The 19,423-nt window shown below is 47.9% G+C and overlaps 1 protein-coding gene across 5 annotated transcripts in view; it reads left to right on the top strand.

The window, feature by feature from the left end:
• The window catches only part of KYAT1 (kynurenine aminotransferase 1), an 825,974-nt gene that overhangs the window by 606,297 nt on the left and 200,254 nt on the right, over positions 1-19,423 (top strand). For all 5 annotated transcript variants that reach the window (XM_069609197.1, XM_069609195.1, XM_069609198.1 and 2 more), the window contains one exon: positions 11,068-11,254. In XM_069609197.1, the coding sequence (XP_069465298.1) occupies positions 11,068-11,254 (187 nt within the window). The remainder of the gene's footprint in view (positions 1-11,067; positions 11,255-19,423) is intronic.

Here is a 19,423-nt window from a genome sequence, read left to right as displayed (position 1 = left end):
AGATTCCGATCGACTTTTTTCGCCATTTCTTTTTGGAAAGGTACTTCTAGGGTTTGTCTCTGCGCGCCAAACCAGGTTTAGTCCCTTTGTTAATTTTCCTTTGTCAGGCTTCAGTACTGAAGCCCCCCTCTGGCGCCTGAGTGTCTGTGGTGGACAGGATGTGATGGAGGTGCCCGAAACTCCCTGTGCTTAGTCTCCTAGGAGACCTGAATGCACTCTGGCGTGATTGGCGGGCTGACTGTCCGGCAAGGACTGCCACTCTGCTGGGTGAGTGGCAGCCGATGCCGGAATGAATGGGAGCAAACTGTTTAAAGGCAGGTCTCTGGGACTTGGAATGAAGAGTCGACCACTGAAACGAAAGAACCGAAGACGAGCTGAAAGAAGGCGACTGCTGCAACTCCTGGACAGTTGGTTTGCCCGGTGAAGCCCGGCTGCAGGTCCAAACAGCCTGAAACTCCCTCGACAAAGAAGCCCCTTCAAGGACGACTTCTTCCCTTGAGCTGGTGGGAACAACCAACTCGCAAGCCACCTGGAAACCATCTCCATACTGGTCGAATTTTCTTCAGAGTGCTGTTAAAAACCAGATAGGCAGTGAGAAGGATACCAGCTTGTGGACTTTAAGGCACTCGCACCTTAAACTGACGTTTTGCCAAGCTTGTGGATACGTCCCTGTGCAGTGCAGGAACCTCCCGACGTCCTCCCTCCTGTCCCCGCGACTGAGGCCCAGGAACAGCGAGATCTGCAGGAACTGCCAGGAACAATTGTCTCAGCTACAGCTTTCCTTCATTGACAAGGTACTGTGCAAACGCGGTTGAGAAATCCTCTCTGCCGCAGTGAAAGTTTGTGAAACTTTCCCAACTTTGGAGTCTTGTTTGATCCTAATCCCACATATAACTCTTTTTCATGCAAACCACTTCTAAAAACATTGGAAAAGACTTAACAGTTTACTACCAAAACGGTGCTATCCTATTCAAGACACTGATCCCTTGACTTTGGGCCATGCCTATTGAATTGAACTGCCTCTTGTATTTATTTATTTTTTTATTTTTGGATTTGTAGAGCGCACTGCAGCCCACGGGCATAGAGGCGCTATCAAGGATACTTAAGAAGGCTTGCTTGAGGGTTACAATATGCGGCCCAAGAAACAACATATCACATTTGCTCTAGTTGGTAGTTAAGAGAAGCAGACATTTACATTGCACAGGTGTGACAAATTCAGTGGGGAAGCATATGTTCGGAATCGCACGAGGGGTAAGCCTTTGTAGTGAACTGAAACTATTTGCCCTTCCTAAAAAAAATATTTGTGTTTAGTTCATATAACCTGTGTCTTTTTACTCCCATTTAAAGTTACTGAAGTGCCATTTTGCTCCCATTCTGGGGAGCCTAACTTGTTCAGAAAATTATTGGTTTTGTACTGGAGTGTATTATAGTGTGATATTGAGCTGCTTATTGCTAGTGGAATGTTTTCTAAATGACTGTGTAAATAAATTAATATTGCTTTACCAAGAAACCATGAGTAAGTGTTTGTTTGAACCACTGTGATTGCAAGTCCTTTATGTAATACCTTGCACTGCTCACATCCCTCTTGAGATAAATCTGGCTGCTCAGCCACTGCTAACACATAAATATGTAGTACAGGCTTGTACCAAAGGTGAGATTGTGCTTACACCTGTAGTCTTAATTGTGTGTAGTGTTCCCAAAGGGTACAGCGTGTAATTATGCCTAACAAGAGTTCCCAAAGGTCTGAGCAAATAAGAATGAATGAGGGGGAAAAAGGCTCCCCTCATTCAGGAGAAAAAGAAAAAAGTCCAGCAAAAAGGGGGGTCTCACTTGAAGAGGGGATTAAGCACAACACTGATAAATCACCTTAGCACCTACTGTGATCTATCACCCTATATTGGTTTTAGGGGGTAGGCTGGTGGCAGCTAATATTTATTTTTGGCTTGATAAGGGAGGCAAGGCAATTGTCTACATCAGTAGCCCAATGTATCTTTATGGTAGCCATTGGGCTACTAATGTTTTTTTTAAGTCCTCTCAGCTGTTTTGCTTTGTGGGCATCGTTTGTTCAGGGAAACCATGAGACAAGCCGGTCTACACGCCACCGTTGGCTCTTTGTGATTCTCCACAGGGGTTTGGACTGGTTTAGATCAGTTACTTGCCCTAGACAGGCCACTACACTTCCCAATTGACTGGCTGCCAAAACCTTTGTTTTAAAACCCCTAATAGTATTAGTGGGCTGTGTAAAGGTGTGGAAGTTGGAGACCGACAAACAGGTAGCATAATTGTTGGTAGAGACTTTTATTAAATAAATGAGGGTTTGGAAAATACCTTCATGTCGCTAATACTAAGAGGGGTTTTCCTGCCTCGAAACAATATTCTAAGGAGTTTGTCAGGATAGTCCAAAGAAATAAGTCCACTGTTGTGTCAAAAACCTATTTCCAGCCCTCACACTAAGAGCTAAAACTAATGTGAAAAAAGGGGCTCTTCTTTAGCCTCAAAGTTCTTTTGCAAGTCGCAAAATAAAGTTCCAAAATGGTGCAACAATTAAACTTCAAAAAGCAAGGACATTCTTACTCTACAGGTTATTGCACTGTCGGAATGTCCAACAAGGGTCTTCCTTCTTTTAGTGTTCCATAAATGTCCACAAAACATCAACAGGGGGCTTTGCTTCCTTTTCCCCTGGTTTTCTTCCCAGTATAGTTCAGTCAACCTGGCTCTCGTTTCTCCCAGGTACTGGGACTATAAAGATTATGTTCTGTACCATGTTTCCAAGGGTAACGTCCTGTTTCCTCTTGCCTTCTCCTTGGTTTCACAGCCAACCTGGTACACTATCCTGCCAGGTACAGCGATTATGAAGAGTGCTTTGGCTCTTTCTTCATATGTGAGTGAATCTCAAGCTTTGCCTTTTTCTGTGCTTTCAGTTGTGGTTTTCTCACTTTGCTACTGCTTTGTTGGTCACAGCCAACCTGGTACACTATGCTGCTAGGTACTGTGACTATGAAGGTCTTGTTGGAGGCCTTGATTAGGTTTGTCCCAGACTCTCACTTGGTTTCCCTCCAGTTATGTCCACCTGGTACACTAGCCTGCCACGTACTGTGATGATGAGGATCTCGTTGGAAGCCTTGATTAGGTTTGTCAGTGTAGGCCCCAGAATCGCCTTTGTAATCCCCCCTTCTCTTAGTCATCCTGCCAACCATTGCATTCCCTGACTTCTCTGGAGAGTTTACTGTGGTATTCTCGGCTTCCCTACAGGGCTTCCAGGGATTGCGTGTCTCGGCTTCTCCACGTGCTCCAGGCTTCCCGTCTGGCTGGGGGCTTAGCCTTCTGCTTCTCTCGGATCTGCAACAGATGTTTTAGGGATGCCTTTACCAGGGGGTAAGCGTCCCGCTCCGGGTACTGTCAGCGTCTCGTCTCCTCTACTGCTGCCGGAATTCGAATCTCCAGCTACCTCCTGGGAGGAGCTCTCTCCTCACCAAGTCCTTCTTCCCTTTGTATGTTCTGTTCGATTTGTTTGACACAAATTGACTAGTGCGTTTGTACTGGTTCAGTGGAGTATTCCACATTACTTCTCTGTTCTTCCTCACCCCAGTATTATAGTCCTCCCTGTACTCCACGTTCTTCCTCGTCTCTGTTTTTCTTGGGGAAGTGATATTGTCTATTCTGCAGACATACATGGAAGTGTGGGGCTGTAGTATGTATTGTGTAGGATAACCGGGTGAGAGAGGTTGGGGTGTAGGGGAATTATACTGTGTTTCTTCCATCATCCCTCGTCCCATAGGGTTTTCCCTCCTAATGAGATCCACCGTGAGTACCACCCCCAAGGGCTCTATCGGGTAGGAGCCTCACCTCCTTGGCCCCATGGAAAGGGACTTCCACCAGGGAGGCATTGACGACATCCTGAGATTCGTCACAGCTGACAGAAGCCAGGCACTGTGAGCAAAGGGATGTGAAGGGGGAAACCCTGTTCATGAGCTCAGTGCTGCTGGATTTTTGGAAGGTGAGCAGGTTTGTTTACCTGCTTGACGTTTTACTGCTATTTCCTGTAGTTGCTGCGTTTTCAGTCTCTTTTCTGGCCATGCTGGCTGGCTGGATACAGTGGTCTGCGTATAGCTCCAGTTTGAGTTTTTGGCTGCTGGCTGTCCTTCCAGAGTTTTCCTCATCCTGCTACGGGGTCTCATCATGTGTTGCTGCTAGGCATTCCATCTTGGAACCGTTTTCTAGGCCACTTTACCACATTTTAACGTTGTTTTCCACCAGGGTCTGCCACCTTGGTTTTGCAGGTTGCTGTCACCTGGAAAAGTGTTGGGATTCTAAACACCCCACCAAATCTGCTTGCCTGTGCTATCTCTGGTCGCAACCACCGTTGTCCTGCTGCAGGGGCTGTTTTTGTTGCTGTGCCATCCATGATTGCCTACTGAGCCGTCAGGATCTGCCCTGTGCAGGTTACTCTGTCCTCCTAGAGCCATCTTTTTGGCTGATTCCACTTCTGGATGGTTGGTCCCACTCCTCTGAAGGACAATTGTTTTTCTTTTCGGCCGTTGGGATCGTCGTTGGCACAGGGATTAGATTTCCTGGTTGACCAAACATGTACCCACTGGGTTTTTCTGCTTCCCTGGAACAGTGTTTTCAGGAACCAACATTTTAAGTACTGTAAGGCTGCAGGAGTAAGGCTTGGACACAATGGTGGCATGTTTTTGGATATAGAACTTTTACGTTTTAGAGCAAAGAGTGAGTCAGGCCTTTACTTGCCATTTGCTCTTCTTGACTTACACTATGCTCTGCTATGTGTTCGATGTCACCTGACTACTTATTTTTCTTCATTCTCGATCATAAATATTCGGTGTGATGTGAGGAGCCAGGAATTAGATGCAGACACAGAGGACTCATGGTTTTTGGTTAGAAACCTTTATTAAAATCTAAAGGGGTTAGAAAAGGCCACACTATCCATAATCTAGGACGTATTTCCCTACCTCAACCAAAAACTAAGGGGTATATGTCCTTTGTCAAGATGTCCAAAATAAAATACGTCCTGTGTCCGAAATCCTATTCTGGCCCTCACACTCCCAACTAACTCTAAGGTGCAAAGGATATTGTTTCTATCTCTCAAAGTGCTGAAATGTCCAAATCCAATATACAAGTATAGATCCTACCAAAAGGTTCCAAATACAGTGTTCACAGTTCCAGGGAATGGCTCCCTTGCCCATCCATACTACTTTCACTAATATTTAAAAGTTCAAACAAAGAATAACGAAGTTCCATGTAACCAAACAGGGTAACTCCCTCCTCTTGGTGTGTTCACAATTCCACGGAATGGCTCTCTTGCCCGGGTTTCTCTTTTATCTCAAAATTCGTCTGTCCTCCTTGTATTTATCTTTGCACTGTATTTCCAATTTTGGGTGCGGGTTCCGGACTCGCAGGTCACCTGGTATACACCCTGTCATGTTTCCTTCCAACTTGAGGACCATTCACAATCTCAAGGGCATGGGTCTTCCTTGAGATTCTCTTTCAGTTTACTTCAACACTTAGCTTTGCCTGGTATACTCTGCTGCCAGGACGTTTATACAGTCTCTCAAACAATTGACTTGCAGTCTTTCCTAAACACTTGGTTGTGCCTGGTATACTCTCCTGTCAGGACTTGCATGCAATTATATTTCCTTTTGCTGACTGTGAGATACCAGAAGGTGTCCAACCCACTAGACCCTGGGGATCTGTCATCCAGGTGGCCAGAAGACACAGCCATCGCTTTGGATTCTAGTTCCTGGGGGTGGACCAGTGCGGGAGGATCACCTGAATGAGGGGTCTTGTGGGAGTGGGACACGAGATGGCGAGACACGGTATCCCTCCCCCTGTAACACCTTTACCCCATCCTACCAGGTAGGATACGTGGGAACTTTACCTCCCCCTTTCCCTTTACAAACACTTCCACATGGACAGCCCGCTTTGGGAGAAAACAGACTCACACCCGAGCAGTGTACCTGACATGTCCCGCTACTATGGTCAGGCGAAGTCAAGCAATTACTGACAATCACTCACACCTAACTTGCATTAAACCTCCCCGCATGGATAAAAGGCAGAGCATGAGAGTACACTCTGAGCGAGGCAAAGCACATGAAGGAGTAGCAGTTTCGAGAAGGCAGCTGAGCGAGGGGAGAAAGACAGCAAACCAAGAAGGGTTTGCAAGGAGTGTAGTACCCTTGACATTTCTGACAGGAAACCATTACTTTCAAAAACCTTGTAGATCAGAAAACGTAATGCCAGGGAACCAGGCCAAAGTATCCTGCATTGTTTGTTTGTTTTATTCACTTATAATGCGCACGAGATCCGAGGGTAAGAGGGCGCAGCAGTAAAGGATATGCGAAGCTTAGGTTACAAAGTTACAAGTTACATTGTACATGTTACAAGGTTACAAAGTTACAAACTGCATAGTGTTAATAATATAAAAAAGCAGTAATACAGTAAATTATATACCGGATATTAAATAGTAATTACCGGTAGTATGACATGAAGTCGTAGTATAGGCAATAAGAAACACAACAATCTGCAGTATACAGGCTGTATCTGTAGTAAAGGCGGGTGGGTGGCAAGGTAGCAGCACTGGCTAGCTGATCGATTGCTTCAAATGGTTGATGTAATTAGATCTGAATTTAAGGTAGGATTTCTCGGCACGTATAGTGTGGGGCAGTGAGTTCCATACTTGGGCCGCTCGGACGGGGAAGCTGGCGCCTCCGGCCTTGGTCAATTTGAATCTTGGAATGATAAGTGTATTAGCATTGGAGATTCTTGAGGGTCTGGAGGATCTTCTTTCTACTAATCTATCAGAGAGATAGGGAGGAGGCGCATTATTCAGGGCTTTGTGTGTGAGGGAGGCAACTTTCAGTAAGATTTTGTCTTGGGTCGAAAGCCAGTTGTTATTCCGCCTTATTTTAGAGGTATGTGATCGTTTAGAGATACCAAGAGCTGCTCTCAGGGCATATTCATTGTGTGCCTGAGATACCAGAGGACGTCCAGCATAGCTGACCAATTTGAAGAGTAGCAGCAGCCGGTTCTGTATCGTCCTTGGCTCCAAGAACAAAGTAGCGCTAGAGAGATCAACACAGCCGGTGAGCTGGGGAAGCTGATTCAAGACTGGTCTGTGTTAGAGTCAAGGTTGCAAGTGGCAACATTGTATAACGAGCGCAGGAACGAACATTATTAAACGTGTGTGATGAAAGACACGAGTAAAGCTGAATTGCTGATGAATGTTTGAACTTTGAGAAGGAAAGATACAATACCAGTGACAGAGTGGCCCGCGCCGCATAGGTGCTTAATCAAAGGTCTCTGTAATGGTATCCAGCTATAAAGTGTCCAAAACAAAAGTAAGAACGTTTTGTGAGGTGAATCGAAGTGGTCCTGCGATGGTTAAGCAAACCCCATCGTACATTCAAAAGTCTTCGATTTTTGATATCAAGAGGAAAACATAGAAAGTGAGATTGCATGTTCCGAGCCCGTATGAGGGAGAGCAAATGTAAATATTGTGCTAAAGGGATCCAAGCCCGAATGAGGTAGATCCATGGTCCAAGCCCGAACGAGGGAGACCAGTTGTGAACATTGTGGTAAAAAGGGGTCCAAGCCTGAAGGAGAGAGGCCCATGATGAATATTCAAACCGAGAACTTGTACATGTGAAAGCCCTGATAAGAAAGGAACTTGAGCGACAGGCCCTCTGCAGTAAGAGACTGTTATTAGAGAAGAAGCTATGACAAAAGAGAAGCCAGAGTGTGTGCGAAGCTCGAGTGTGCTGCCTTGACAAATGCTGAAAACGTGGGGAATGGAAGCCAACTGCTCAACCGGCCTGACATATGGTTTCTTACACACTTTCCTTTTTGCATACATCATTGTCCCAACCCTTTTGTATTTATAAGTAAGGATTGGCAATAGGTTTATTAGTATAGGCCCTTTTAGTTTGACAGAGACTTGACTAGGACTGCGTTATTATTATTTGATGGCTGTAGCTTGCTCTGATCCTTAGATTTAGGTTCAGATAGGCATTCAACCAACCCATTGAAGTTCAATAAACACCCTTGAACTGTGATCACTTGTTCCTGTCTTCACTGTTTGATAACATGCCTTCCTTACACCACCAATTGATATTGGCCCAGTATTGGTTTATACGCTCTTGTTTAGCAAAGCTTGTTTCAATATTCGCTGTTGTATTTACTTTACGTTCCCTTCTTAAACATGGGTCCGGAAACCCGTTAGTCTCACGGTTCAAAAATACGTTAAAACCTTTACAGGTTTCACCTTGCATTTCTATCTTTATTTCCACGGAGCGTCACAAATTTGTAGACAACCTGATAACCCGTTGGTGGTCCCTGTGCTTACTGGGTGCTTTAAATGTCCCTTGCGTTTCTTCACTTCTTCTCCATTCAGTTTGTTGGCTCAGCGTGTGTCTCGTTAGCCACTGTCTCTTTGCCGCGTTCTCTTCCACTGTACGATTCCCACTGTCTCTTACTCTCAGGCTGTGAGCCCTCTGCCACTCGGTTACTCCTTACGACGTCAGGACTCGCCTTTCCCAGAATGCTGTCTCACAGCGTTTTGACCAGAGTCTGCCCATCTTGCAGCTTCACCCGGTTTTTGCACTTCTCTCTCTCCTTGGCGTCTGTCAGCTGCAACGGATTTAAACTTGCTGGCTGGTTTGAGCAGTCCCCAAAGTTAGATCGCTGCATTGATTTGCCGGTCATAGTCATCTTCATTGCTCCACTCCACTTTCTCGTCTCAGTTGCTGACATACTATTCCCTGTGTGATGTTGCAGAATATTTGAAGTGGAACTGGCAAGGCACTGAGGGGAGAGGGTTACAATATACCTTGAGGGGATGAGGACGAGAGGGAACATCCCTGGCAGGGAATCGGGGGTATGTGATCTTACCTAATGATGTTGTGTCATCATCCCCTTGAGCGGTCACCTCCCTCCATGTGGTCCTCCCTCATAAAGCCGCCCCCAGGATCCGGTAACGGCTGCCGTCCCCTGGCCACATGGGTAGAGACTATACCAGAGAAAGGAGTGATGACATCATCAGATTCATCACACTGACCTTACAAAAAAGGTGCATGGCTTTCAGTATACCAGTGTGGTGTATTCTTTTATGGTGTCTGTTGGGATTAGTTGTAGCTCCTAACTAGCCTTCTTCGCTCCGGAAGTTCAGTCTGTCAGCCCTGCTACAGCTCCCATTGGAGAGTTTGGTCTTACCTTCTGTGACACCTTGTTCCATCATTAGGATACTAAGCAGCCCTCGCCAGACGCTTGTGAAGAAATCCTCATAACTCTGTGTCTGGGTGAAATCTGGAAGGACAAAAATACAAACGTGCGCAAATAGTTAAATATGGATTTCATGCCCCGGCGCAAGGGGCAGACATGGCTGGTAATGGCCCGCCAGCCTGAGCCATGGAGAGCGAGGGCTGTGGGCTGTTAACGGCCATCCCCGCCCCTGCTGGGGCGTGATAGTCACTCGCACCCTGGGGTGTATCCAGGGTGCAAATGCTTTCTTTTTTCCCTTGGAAGATTCGCACTGTAGGTGCAGACAATCTTCTGAGGGGGGAAAGATATGAAAATAAAATATGGCCCTTTTCCATTTCTCTGGCGGCAGCCAAGGTCGGCAGGAGTGTGGGGACTGGAGCTCAAAGCTCCCATCTTGCAGGTAAGTTGGGAGGGGGAAAGTGGTAGGGAAGGGGTGTTTGGTTTTGGGGGTGGGAGAGGTGGGGACTGAACAGGGAGAGCTTCCCTGTTGCCGCCCCACATAAAACAGGCACCACGTGGGGAAGGGACTCGGTGGCTGGAACAGCGGGTGGAGAATGCATGTTCTTGCCTGCTGTTCCAGCCACCTGACTGGCGTATGGCCTTTCTTAGGGTGCGAATATCAGTCTATGAATTACAAGAGTGATGGCACCAATGAAAACCTAGTATGGGATATTGGAACATGCCAGAATCACAGAACACGTAATAACTGGTGTCACTAAGAGTTCAAGTCCATACATTGTTTTCTAGATCAATAAAAACCTCTTATGAATGTGTAGTTTGAATAGAATCTTTTGAAGCGATGAAGACTAATTGAAAGAGCTACAGTAGCAGCACGCCCATCTCCCAATGCCAGGCTGGGCATATTACGGCTGTATTGCAGGCATTGCTGTTTGATGCACTGTTTGTGCCAGCAAACCTTTAGATGGAAAGAGTAATTTTTACCTTGTTTGCCTTTGGAAAAGGGGGTGGGACAATGGTAATGATGGGTGCAAGGCAGCTGTGACAGAGGATGTTGTGGTGAGTTTTAACAAAGTTAAGATTGCATTCAAAGAAGTATAGAGCTGTGGGTCTGAGAAGACTTGTGATGGAAAGGTTAAAAGTTAACTCAAGGCGGGACATGTAAGGGATAAGTGCAGACGCTGAATTTAAGCTGTACTGTAATGCGGCAGTAGAGGTTAGCACTCTGGGGCGGGGTGAAAGGTTTACTCGCCCACCGATCCTATGTGGAAGGTTGAGGAGTCGCTTTTGGTGTGGTCGTGCATCATGAGAAGGAAGCTTGACTTAAGAAGCAAATGATGTGTTCTTAAATTGAGTAAACATGCAGCAACATTAACTCCAATTAAACCAGTGGGGTCGCACTAGTTAACCATATCTTCTAATTGCTTTTTGTCTTTGTGTGGCACTAGGTGTGCTGTTACACAGCGGCAATAGTTTTTATTTCCCTAACTGCTTCATCCTGCCCTCTCCTACCTCACCTTGCTCCTCTACTGCCATTTCCTATCCTGTGCCCTGTTTCTCTTGGAATGCCTGGCTTTATCCTGCCCTGGTTATTTCATGCCTTGTTTTACCCCACTTCTGCTCCATTCCTGCCTCATCCTACCTCCTACCTTATCCTGTCTTCCTCTTTTGCGGCCTATGTTCTTCTCCTGTCTTGTTCAACCCCTGTTGTAAATTGCTCTCCCCTTGCTCTGCTGCCCTCCTCCTACATTACTCCCTCCTCTACATGCTTCTGTCTCCTGTAACTCCTGCTTTATGCCCCATCCCCATCATTCTGCTACTTCTTACTCCCTGCAGGAAGCTGTAGCCCACGGGTTCCGGATGGAGCTTGATCGCCTTGGACAACCAGACTGTTACTTTATGCAGTTGCCACGGGAGCTGCACGCAAAGCGGGACCGCCTGTTTCGATGTTTGACTGATGTGGGCATGCGGCCCATCATGCCTGAAGGCTCCTACTTCATGCTGGCTGACATCTCCGACTTCAGTAAGTCTCTGAGTCTCTAGGAACACCCGGGGGTTGTGGTCTTGGGATCAAGGGCCCCCTGATGACAGCAACATCTCTGGATATGTTTGAACTGGGTTTGGGGATACATTAGTAAAATACAGCTCCATGATGTTTTTATTCGGACTCTATATCAGGATGATTGAAGGATATCCTTGAGAGACTCTGCCCCCATCTTATTTTTAAATATGATCCAGGCTTTGGGAGTGAGGGTGCCATGTGGATGCCCCACTCCTCGAGGAAAACCACGTTCTTCTCTGTGCTCGGAATGTGATCCGAGCATTGAGTTTGAGGGTCATCTGGAGAATGTGTGTGTCTGATCACCGTAGATGTCCCTGTGATGTAATTTTTCCTCTCATTGTTTGTCCCTGTTGCAATCTCATGTGTGCGCTCATGGATGAGCAGCGAGTGGAGGTTTCAGAGTTAAGATTGTTGTCACTTCCTGCACCCGCCAAATGTCCTTGTTTTTGTTGCTAGTGCTCCAGATAAGATTTTGAGGTGAGAGTATTTTACTCCCTATTTTTAAACTTTGAGAGTGGTTGTGATTTCAAGACAGTAAAAATGACTTTTCTCCTTTGCAAGAGAATAAAATGTAAGTGGCATCCAGCCGGCGTGTGCAAAAACTGTATGGAAATCATTACCATGTGACAGAATAGACCTTTCATTATTTATCTACGGTCTGGCCATTGGATCTCTCCTGCATATATTTAAATGCTGAAAACACAAAAATCTAGTCAATTACATAGTAAAGCAAACATGAATTGTATTGTGTGTTTTGAGGTTCGATAGCAGAATTGTCTTTTGATGTTTAATGAAAGTCCTAATTTCCTGGAACTATTACTACCTAATGGTATGCCAATGTCATGATACAACAGTGCAGACAGGCAAGGACTCCATGTTAAATTCTATACCATATCTCATGGTCAAATGGTTATTCATATAGCGCTTTTGGCAAAGCGCTGTACATAGAACCTATTTATCACAATTATCACCAAACCGCAGTTTAGTACTCCTTTATCGACCTCGAAACAATGAAAGGCTGAGTTGGGCTTGCTGGGATTCGAACCTGCAACCTACAGATCACGCACAGATGGCAGCAACAAGCGCTCAACCGGCTGAGCTATCTTATTGGCTTACATTTTTCAGAGGTCGGTAAACTGAGTATTGACTGAGGTTTAATAATCATGGTGCCTAGATATTGGACCAACCATGTATGAAGCGCTACATAAAGTTACATTTCGAGGGGATTGTGTCCTCCGACGTATTCCACATCTATGACAGGTAATGTCCACAGCTGTGCTGCTTCGGAAACTTTTCGGCAGAGGGCACCTGCGTCGATGCGTTGTCCATCGAGGGCCTCCGTCGATGGTCGACATCACCGGATGTTATATATAGGATGCACGGCGGCCGTAGCCTCAGTTCCGTTTTTTCCGCAACGTGATTGCTTCTGAATCTCGGCGCGCTCGATTCTGCTCTTCGAAAGCGATGTCTTCGTCTTCTTCTACTACCCCGAAGTCGGGCTTTAAAAAATGTCGGGACTGCGGTTCGAAGATGTCCATCACGGACCTGCACGACATCTGCCTTTGGTGCCTCGGCGAAAGCCATGCCACCGACGACTGTGAGGAGTGCCAGTCCCTAACGTCTAAGGCCTTGTGGGAACGTAAGAAGAAATTGAAGGTAGGTAGGGTGTCTAAGCCCCATAAATCGAAATCCGCTGGGCTTTCGACTGATGATTCGAGGGGCGACTCTCCACATAGGCAAATCCAGGGGGTTTCGGTCTAAGAGTGGTTCCCGCCATTCCTCTGCCTCCTCGAGGCATTCTAGGTAGCGCCGTCACCGGTCGCCTTCCCCGTCCTCGTCAGAGGAGGAGGACTCCGCCTGACGGTTGACTTGTCCAACCAAGTCTTTGTTGCCGGCCGAATGGGAATCATTCCGCCGGCAGATGTTAGCGATTTTCAAATCGCAAGGCATGGTTCCATCCGCGCCTTCGAAAAAAGCCGGCAAGGAACGGGCTTGGTCCACCACTCGCACGCCTTTGGGATCGGACGGTCGGCGCGTTCATCGGGAGCCATCGAGGTCCCGTTCGGACAAGGGAGATCGCCGTAGCCGTGCCAGATCCAGGTCCTCAACGCCATCAACACCGTCGGAACCTGTGAAGCCTTCGAAGAAGGCGTCGACGCCATCGGCGCGTGTCCTTCGAGGGGCTCTCTCGAGGCTCCGCCCTCAAAGAAGTCGTCAACGCCATCGGCGCCATATCGGTCGAGGGACACTCTCGGGGCTCTGTTCTCGAAGAAGATGCCGATTCCCTCGACGCTGTTTGTGGAGGATTTGCCGGAGGTGCCCCGGAGGGATGTGGAAACTCCGAGGAAGGCTTTCAGTAAGTCTGTGAGGCCTGTGTTTGAGCCCTATTCTGTTCCTACTTTTAGATTGGACTTTTTTCAGCCTTTGCAAGACATTTCAGAGGTTGAGGAACTGTCTGATGAGGAGATGGTTGTGCCTCCTGAGGTCCCTGATGATCTTTTGTCAGGGCATAGTCAGATGGAGGAACTTCGTCAGTCACTGCATGATGCTAGTGGCCTGGACACCTCTCCGGAGGTGGAGTTTGGCCGACCTGAGCCTGGGGCACATGCGGATTCCTCCTATCGGCATCTCATGTCAAGGGTGACCGAATACTTGGGGTGGTCGGCTCCATCTGTTGGTTTTACTCAGGATGATTTGATGGACATCTTGGATCATGGTCCACCAACTGACCTGGTGTTGCCGTTTCACATGGCTTTGCAAAGGAGGGGGGCGGCGGGTTGGACTGCTCTGGAGAGTCAACCAGCAGTTAATAAGACGCTTCCGAAAAAATACTGCCCATCCATTGGTGACCCCTGCTACTTATCGACGCACCCTACTCCGGATAGTTTGGTGGTGCAGGCGGTTACGGCCTCCTCAAAGCAGGCTGCGTACCTTACCATCCCTCCTTATAGGGACGATAAGCGATTTGATGGTTGGGCAAGGAAGGTATTTTCGGCTGGGTGTATGGCATTGAAGTCTGTCAACTCCACCTGTGCCTTGGGGAGATTCACTCACACTCTGTGGAACTGTGCGTCTTTGGCGGCTGAGCATATTCCCGAAGGGGTGGAACGGGATGGTTTCCTAGCCCTCGTGCAAGACGGCAAGGATGCCATGCGTGAGGCCGTTCAGTCGGGTTTGGACACGGCAGACTGTGTCAGCCGGTCCATGGCTGCGAGCACCGTGATACGCAGGTTTGCGTGGTTGTGGAAGTCGGGGTTTGCTCCTGATGTGCAATCCCGTCTTCTGAACATGCCCTTTGATTGTGTTCATCTGTTTGGCAGCAAGGCTGACGAGAGCCTTGAGAGGTTGTAGACCTCCAAAGCTGCAGCAAAGTCTTTCAGCGCTGCAGTTCGTCAACCTCTTCCTTTTCATCCTAGGGGACAGCAATGGAGGGGAGGTTCCTTTTGGTACTACTCTTCCTTTGGTAGATCGAGAGGAGCTGCCAGTCAAAGGGGCCACCGTAGGAGTACCAGAGGTGGAAAGCAAGGTACTCGGGGTGCCAAAGCCGCTCGGGCAGTTGCCTCTTTGCCCTCAGGCACTGCCGCGTCCGCTCAGTCATGAGGCCATGCCCCATGGTTCGCCAGTTGGGGGCAGACCTGCGCAGCATCTTGGAGAATGGCGGCCCATTACTTCAGATGTGTGGTTTCTGGAGATCATAACTCACGGCTACTGTCTTCCCTTGCGGCAAAGGCCTCACGACAATCCACTGGCAAAGCTCTCTTTGAAGTGTCTGGATCTGCTCCTTGCGCAGGAAATCCTATCCCTGCTGGAGAAAGGCACCATAGAACTGGTGCCTGTAGCGGAGAGGAACAAGGGATGGTATTCCCCTTATTTTTTGATCCCGAAAAAAGATGGGGGATTGAGACCCATCATGGACTTGTGTTGGTTGAACAAGCTCTTCAGGAAGGACAAGTTCAAGATGGTAACTCTTTCTCAAGTCCTCCAGGCCCTTCAACTTCAGGATTGGTTGGTGTCTCTAGACTTCAAGGATGCTTACTTTCATGTGCAGATTCATGCCAAGCACAGGAAGTACCTGAGCTTCGAGGTTGGCAACTCGCACTTTCAGTTTCGGGTCCTGCCGTTCGGATTGACCTCCATCCAGAGAGTCTTCACCAAGCTGATGGTGGTGGTGACAGCGTATCTCAACAAAGGGGGGATTCACGTCTACCCCTACCTGGACGATTGGTTGATCAGGGTGTGCTCTCGCGAGCAAGCCCTGGATCATCTGTCCGTCACCTGCCACTCCCTTCACAAGCTGGGCTTCTCCCTCCATTTAAAGAAGTCCCATTTGACACCTACCCAGCGGCTCCAGTACATCGGAGCGGTGCTTGACACATCCCTGGGGCAGTGTTCGCCTCCCCAGGTGAGGGCTCATCACATTCTGCAGATGGTGGACAAGTTTCAACGTGCCCAGAGTCTCCCGGCGTTCGAGTTCTTGAGGTTGCTCGGCCTCATGGCATCCTGCATTCTCCTGGTGCCAGAGGCCAGGCTGCGGATGAGATCTCTGCAGTGGGCTCTCAAGATGCAGTGGTTGAAGTTCTCCGGCAGGATGGTGGATCCCGTTCAGATTCTGACCTCGGTCGCCCAGGATCTTCTATGGTGGGTCGACTAAGACAATCTGATGAAGGGAGCACCATTTTGGCAGCCATGGCCGGAGGTGAGGATTGTGACGGACGCATCCCTCACAGGTTGGGCAGCTCATGCCAACAAGTTGAAAGCCAGCAGACGTTGGTCTCCGTCGAAGTCCAGACTCCACATCAATCTGTTAGAGCTGCGTGCTTTCAGGCTAGCCCTGAAGGCTTTTCTGCCGTCTGTGCGGGGGAAGAATGTCCTGATTATGACGGACAATACAGTGGCCCTGCACTCCCTCAACAAGAAAAGGGAGGGCAGGATCACTCCCACTGTGCAGGGAGGCGATGCAGCTCTGGTTCTGGCCCATCCAGCAGGAAATTTCGATCTCGGCAGTTCATCTGGCCGGAGACGAAAACGCGGCGGCGGACGCTCTGAGCAGGCAGAGCATGGTCTCTCACGAGTGGGAGATGGCTCAGGAAGTTCTTTTGGAGATATTTGCCCTTTGGGGAACCCCACAAGTGGATCTCTTCACCACCAGTGTCAACCGGACGTGCGAAAGATTCTGCTCGTGGGAATTTCCTCCAAGAGGAGCCTTAGGGGACGGGTTTGTGGTGGAGTGGTTCTTCCCACTGCTGTACCCATTTCCTCCAGTGCCCGTCATTCCGCAAGTGTTGCAGAGGTTACGGAGGTTCGGTTCCCGAATGATCCTCATTGCTCCGGCATGGGCCAGGAGAGCGTGGTACCCAGACCTTCTAGACATGTCCATCTGCCCTCCACGTCGTCTTCCCTACCAAGACGATCTGCTCTCACGGGAGGGGGGTCGGGTTCTCCATCCAGAAGTCAAGTCTCTCAGCCTTCATGCTTGGTATCTGAAAGGTTGAGGTATAAGGATTGGGACCTCCCCGAAGACGTGATGGAAGTGTTGCTTTCGGCCAGAAGGCCCGCACCAAAATCCCTGTACCGTTGCCGTTGGAGAAACTTCTGTGACTGGTGTAGGGGACAGAATGTGGATCCTTTCCATTGTTCCATTCCTTTGGTTTTGTCTTTTTTGCTTTCTTTAGCCCACAAGGGCCTGCAAGTGGGTACCATTAAGGGTTACCTGGCGGCGCTGTCCATATTTAAGTGCTCTTCTGAGGAAGGTTCTTATTTTAAGATCCCTTTGATTTCCCAGTTTCTAAAAGGGCTAACTAATTTGTTTCCACCGTCGCCTTTCCAGGTGCCCAGATGGAATTTGAATTTAGTTTTAAAGTTCCTAATGGGAGCTCCGTTTGAGCCCTTACAGTCTTGTCCGTTGAGACTGTTGCAGGCACTTTCCGCCAAGCCACCCTTTACTGTGTTCCATAGCGACAGGGTTGTCCTGAGGGTACGGCCTTCTTTTCTTCCGAAGGTTTTGTCGGAATTCCATTTGGGCCAGAAGGTGATTCTTCTGGTGTTTTATCCTCCTCCACATCCTGGTAAGGAAGAGGAGAGGCTCCATAGGTTGGATCCTAAAAGAGCTTTAAGTTTCTATCTCTCACAGATGTCCCGGGCCAGAGTGGACGATCAGCTCTTTGTTGGTTATGCTGCAAGGCGCTTGGGCCAGGCTGTTTCGAAACAGACCTTGTCCTGATGGATCATTTTGACGATCTCTGAGTGTTACCGTTTGGCGGGAAAGGACCCTCCAGTAGGCTTACGGGCTCACTCTACTAGGGGTGTGGCTGCCTCCACTGCTCTACAGATGGGTGTTCTGATTCACAATATTTGCGAAGCAGCCACATGGGCCTCTGTCCATACTTTTGTGAGACACTATTCCTTGGACTCCATCCATGGGTAGGATTTGGCCTTTAGTAAGGCAGTCTTTTATTCAGCAATTTGATTGGGCATTCTAAAATTCTAAATTGTAAATTCTTTTCCCACCTACATAAGTTGGTACTGCTTCGGGAGTCAATCATAGATGTAGAATATGTCGAGGACACAATCCCCTCGAAGAACAAGTTACTTACCATATCTGGTAACGTTCTTTTGATGGGATATTCCTCCGACGTATTCCACATAGCCCTCCCAGCCTGCCCCTCTACTGAATTTCTTATGTGATTGCAGCTTACGCTTCCGCAAGGCTTTCTGCAGTCATACTGGCAGGAAATTGGTGCCACACGTTCTGGAGAAAAAACAATAACTGAGGCTACGGGCGCTGTGCGTCCTATATATAACATACGGTGACGTTGACCCTCGACGGAGGCCCTCGAGGGACAACAGATCGACGCCATCGACGCAGGCGCCTTCTGCCGAAAATTTTCCGAAGCAGCACAGCTGTGGACATTACCTGTCATGGATGTGGAATACGTCAGCGGAACATCCCATCTAAAAAACATTATCAGATATGGTAAGTAACTTGTTCATCTATCACATGTGTCACAGAGACAGGTTTTGCTGAGCTTCTATTTCAATTACAAACATAACTTTTGTTTGTTTTTGAACAACACTTGCACTTCCTTGACAGTCAGGTTTTGGATGTTGTCACTGTAGTCTTGAAGATTTTAGAGGCTATAACACCTTTGATTGGTGTAATGCCAATCACACACCCTTGAGCAAAGACTCTGCTGCCACTGACCATTTATAGTAATGTACTCCATTGACTGCCAGGTTGAATGGATGTAATCTAGACCATGCATACTCATCATTTTACACACTGTTTTTTTATTAGTGTAAATTAAATTATAAGTGTAAAAATGATCTGCTTCCTCATGGTTATGCACCCAGCACAGGAACTCTGAAAAATACAATTGTGCAATACTGGTTTGCTTTCACTGGAAAAAAACATAATTTGATACAAAAGATTAATTCTCAATTGCAACTTAGTTTTCCATCTTATTAATTATACAATCCTAAAATGCTAGGAAAATAATTATGCACAGTGCTTCTATTTGCTCCATGAGCACAACCCACCAGAGGTCCGGAGGTGTGTTTCGTGACTGCTGGAAGCCGTTGCTGTCTACCGCCCAGAAGAGGGGGTACACTGCAATAATGCTGCTGGACACCCAGAGCTGCAAAAGTTCCAAACTGTCTAAGAACATTTAAAGGGACAACCTTACCATCATCACTGACCACTTTTTCCCGCCTGAGAGAGTCCAGAGTCGCTAAGTGCAGAGGAAGGTCTGTCGGTGCATTTCCTGCCACCAGAAGCTAATGAAGGCGTCCCGAGGGTTCATACTTGGTGAAGGTCTGTGGTCCACTCCAGTGGTCGAGTCCAGGGGTCCAGAAACCGTTCAGAGGTCCGTGCTGCAGTTGCAGCACTGAAGAACCGAAAGGTGGAAACCGCAATATTCCATAACCAGACACCAAAAGTGACCTATGCACCCGTCACCGCAAGAAATCATCGGAGTGTGCCAGGGGTCTTGCTCTCATCTGCCAAGCCTTTAAGGCGCCGACAGGAAGTTTCATCTTCACAGAACTTCTACAGTCAGAGAGATCGTCAACCAAAGGAGAGCACAGCAAAAACGTAATCTGTTGCACTTCAGGAAGACTTTGGTTCCATTTTTC

This window comes from Ambystoma mexicanum, chromosome 8 (genome assembly GCF_040938575.1).
Source record: "Ambystoma mexicanum isolate Mex_15411 chromosome 8, UKY_AmexF1_1, whole genome shotgun sequence".
Lineage (NCBI taxonomy): Eukaryota > Metazoa > Chordata > Amphibia > Caudata > Ambystomatidae > Ambystoma > Ambystoma mexicanum.
Note: the sequence above shows the minus strand (reverse complement) of the source record. Positions and strands in the feature narration are given on the sequence as shown.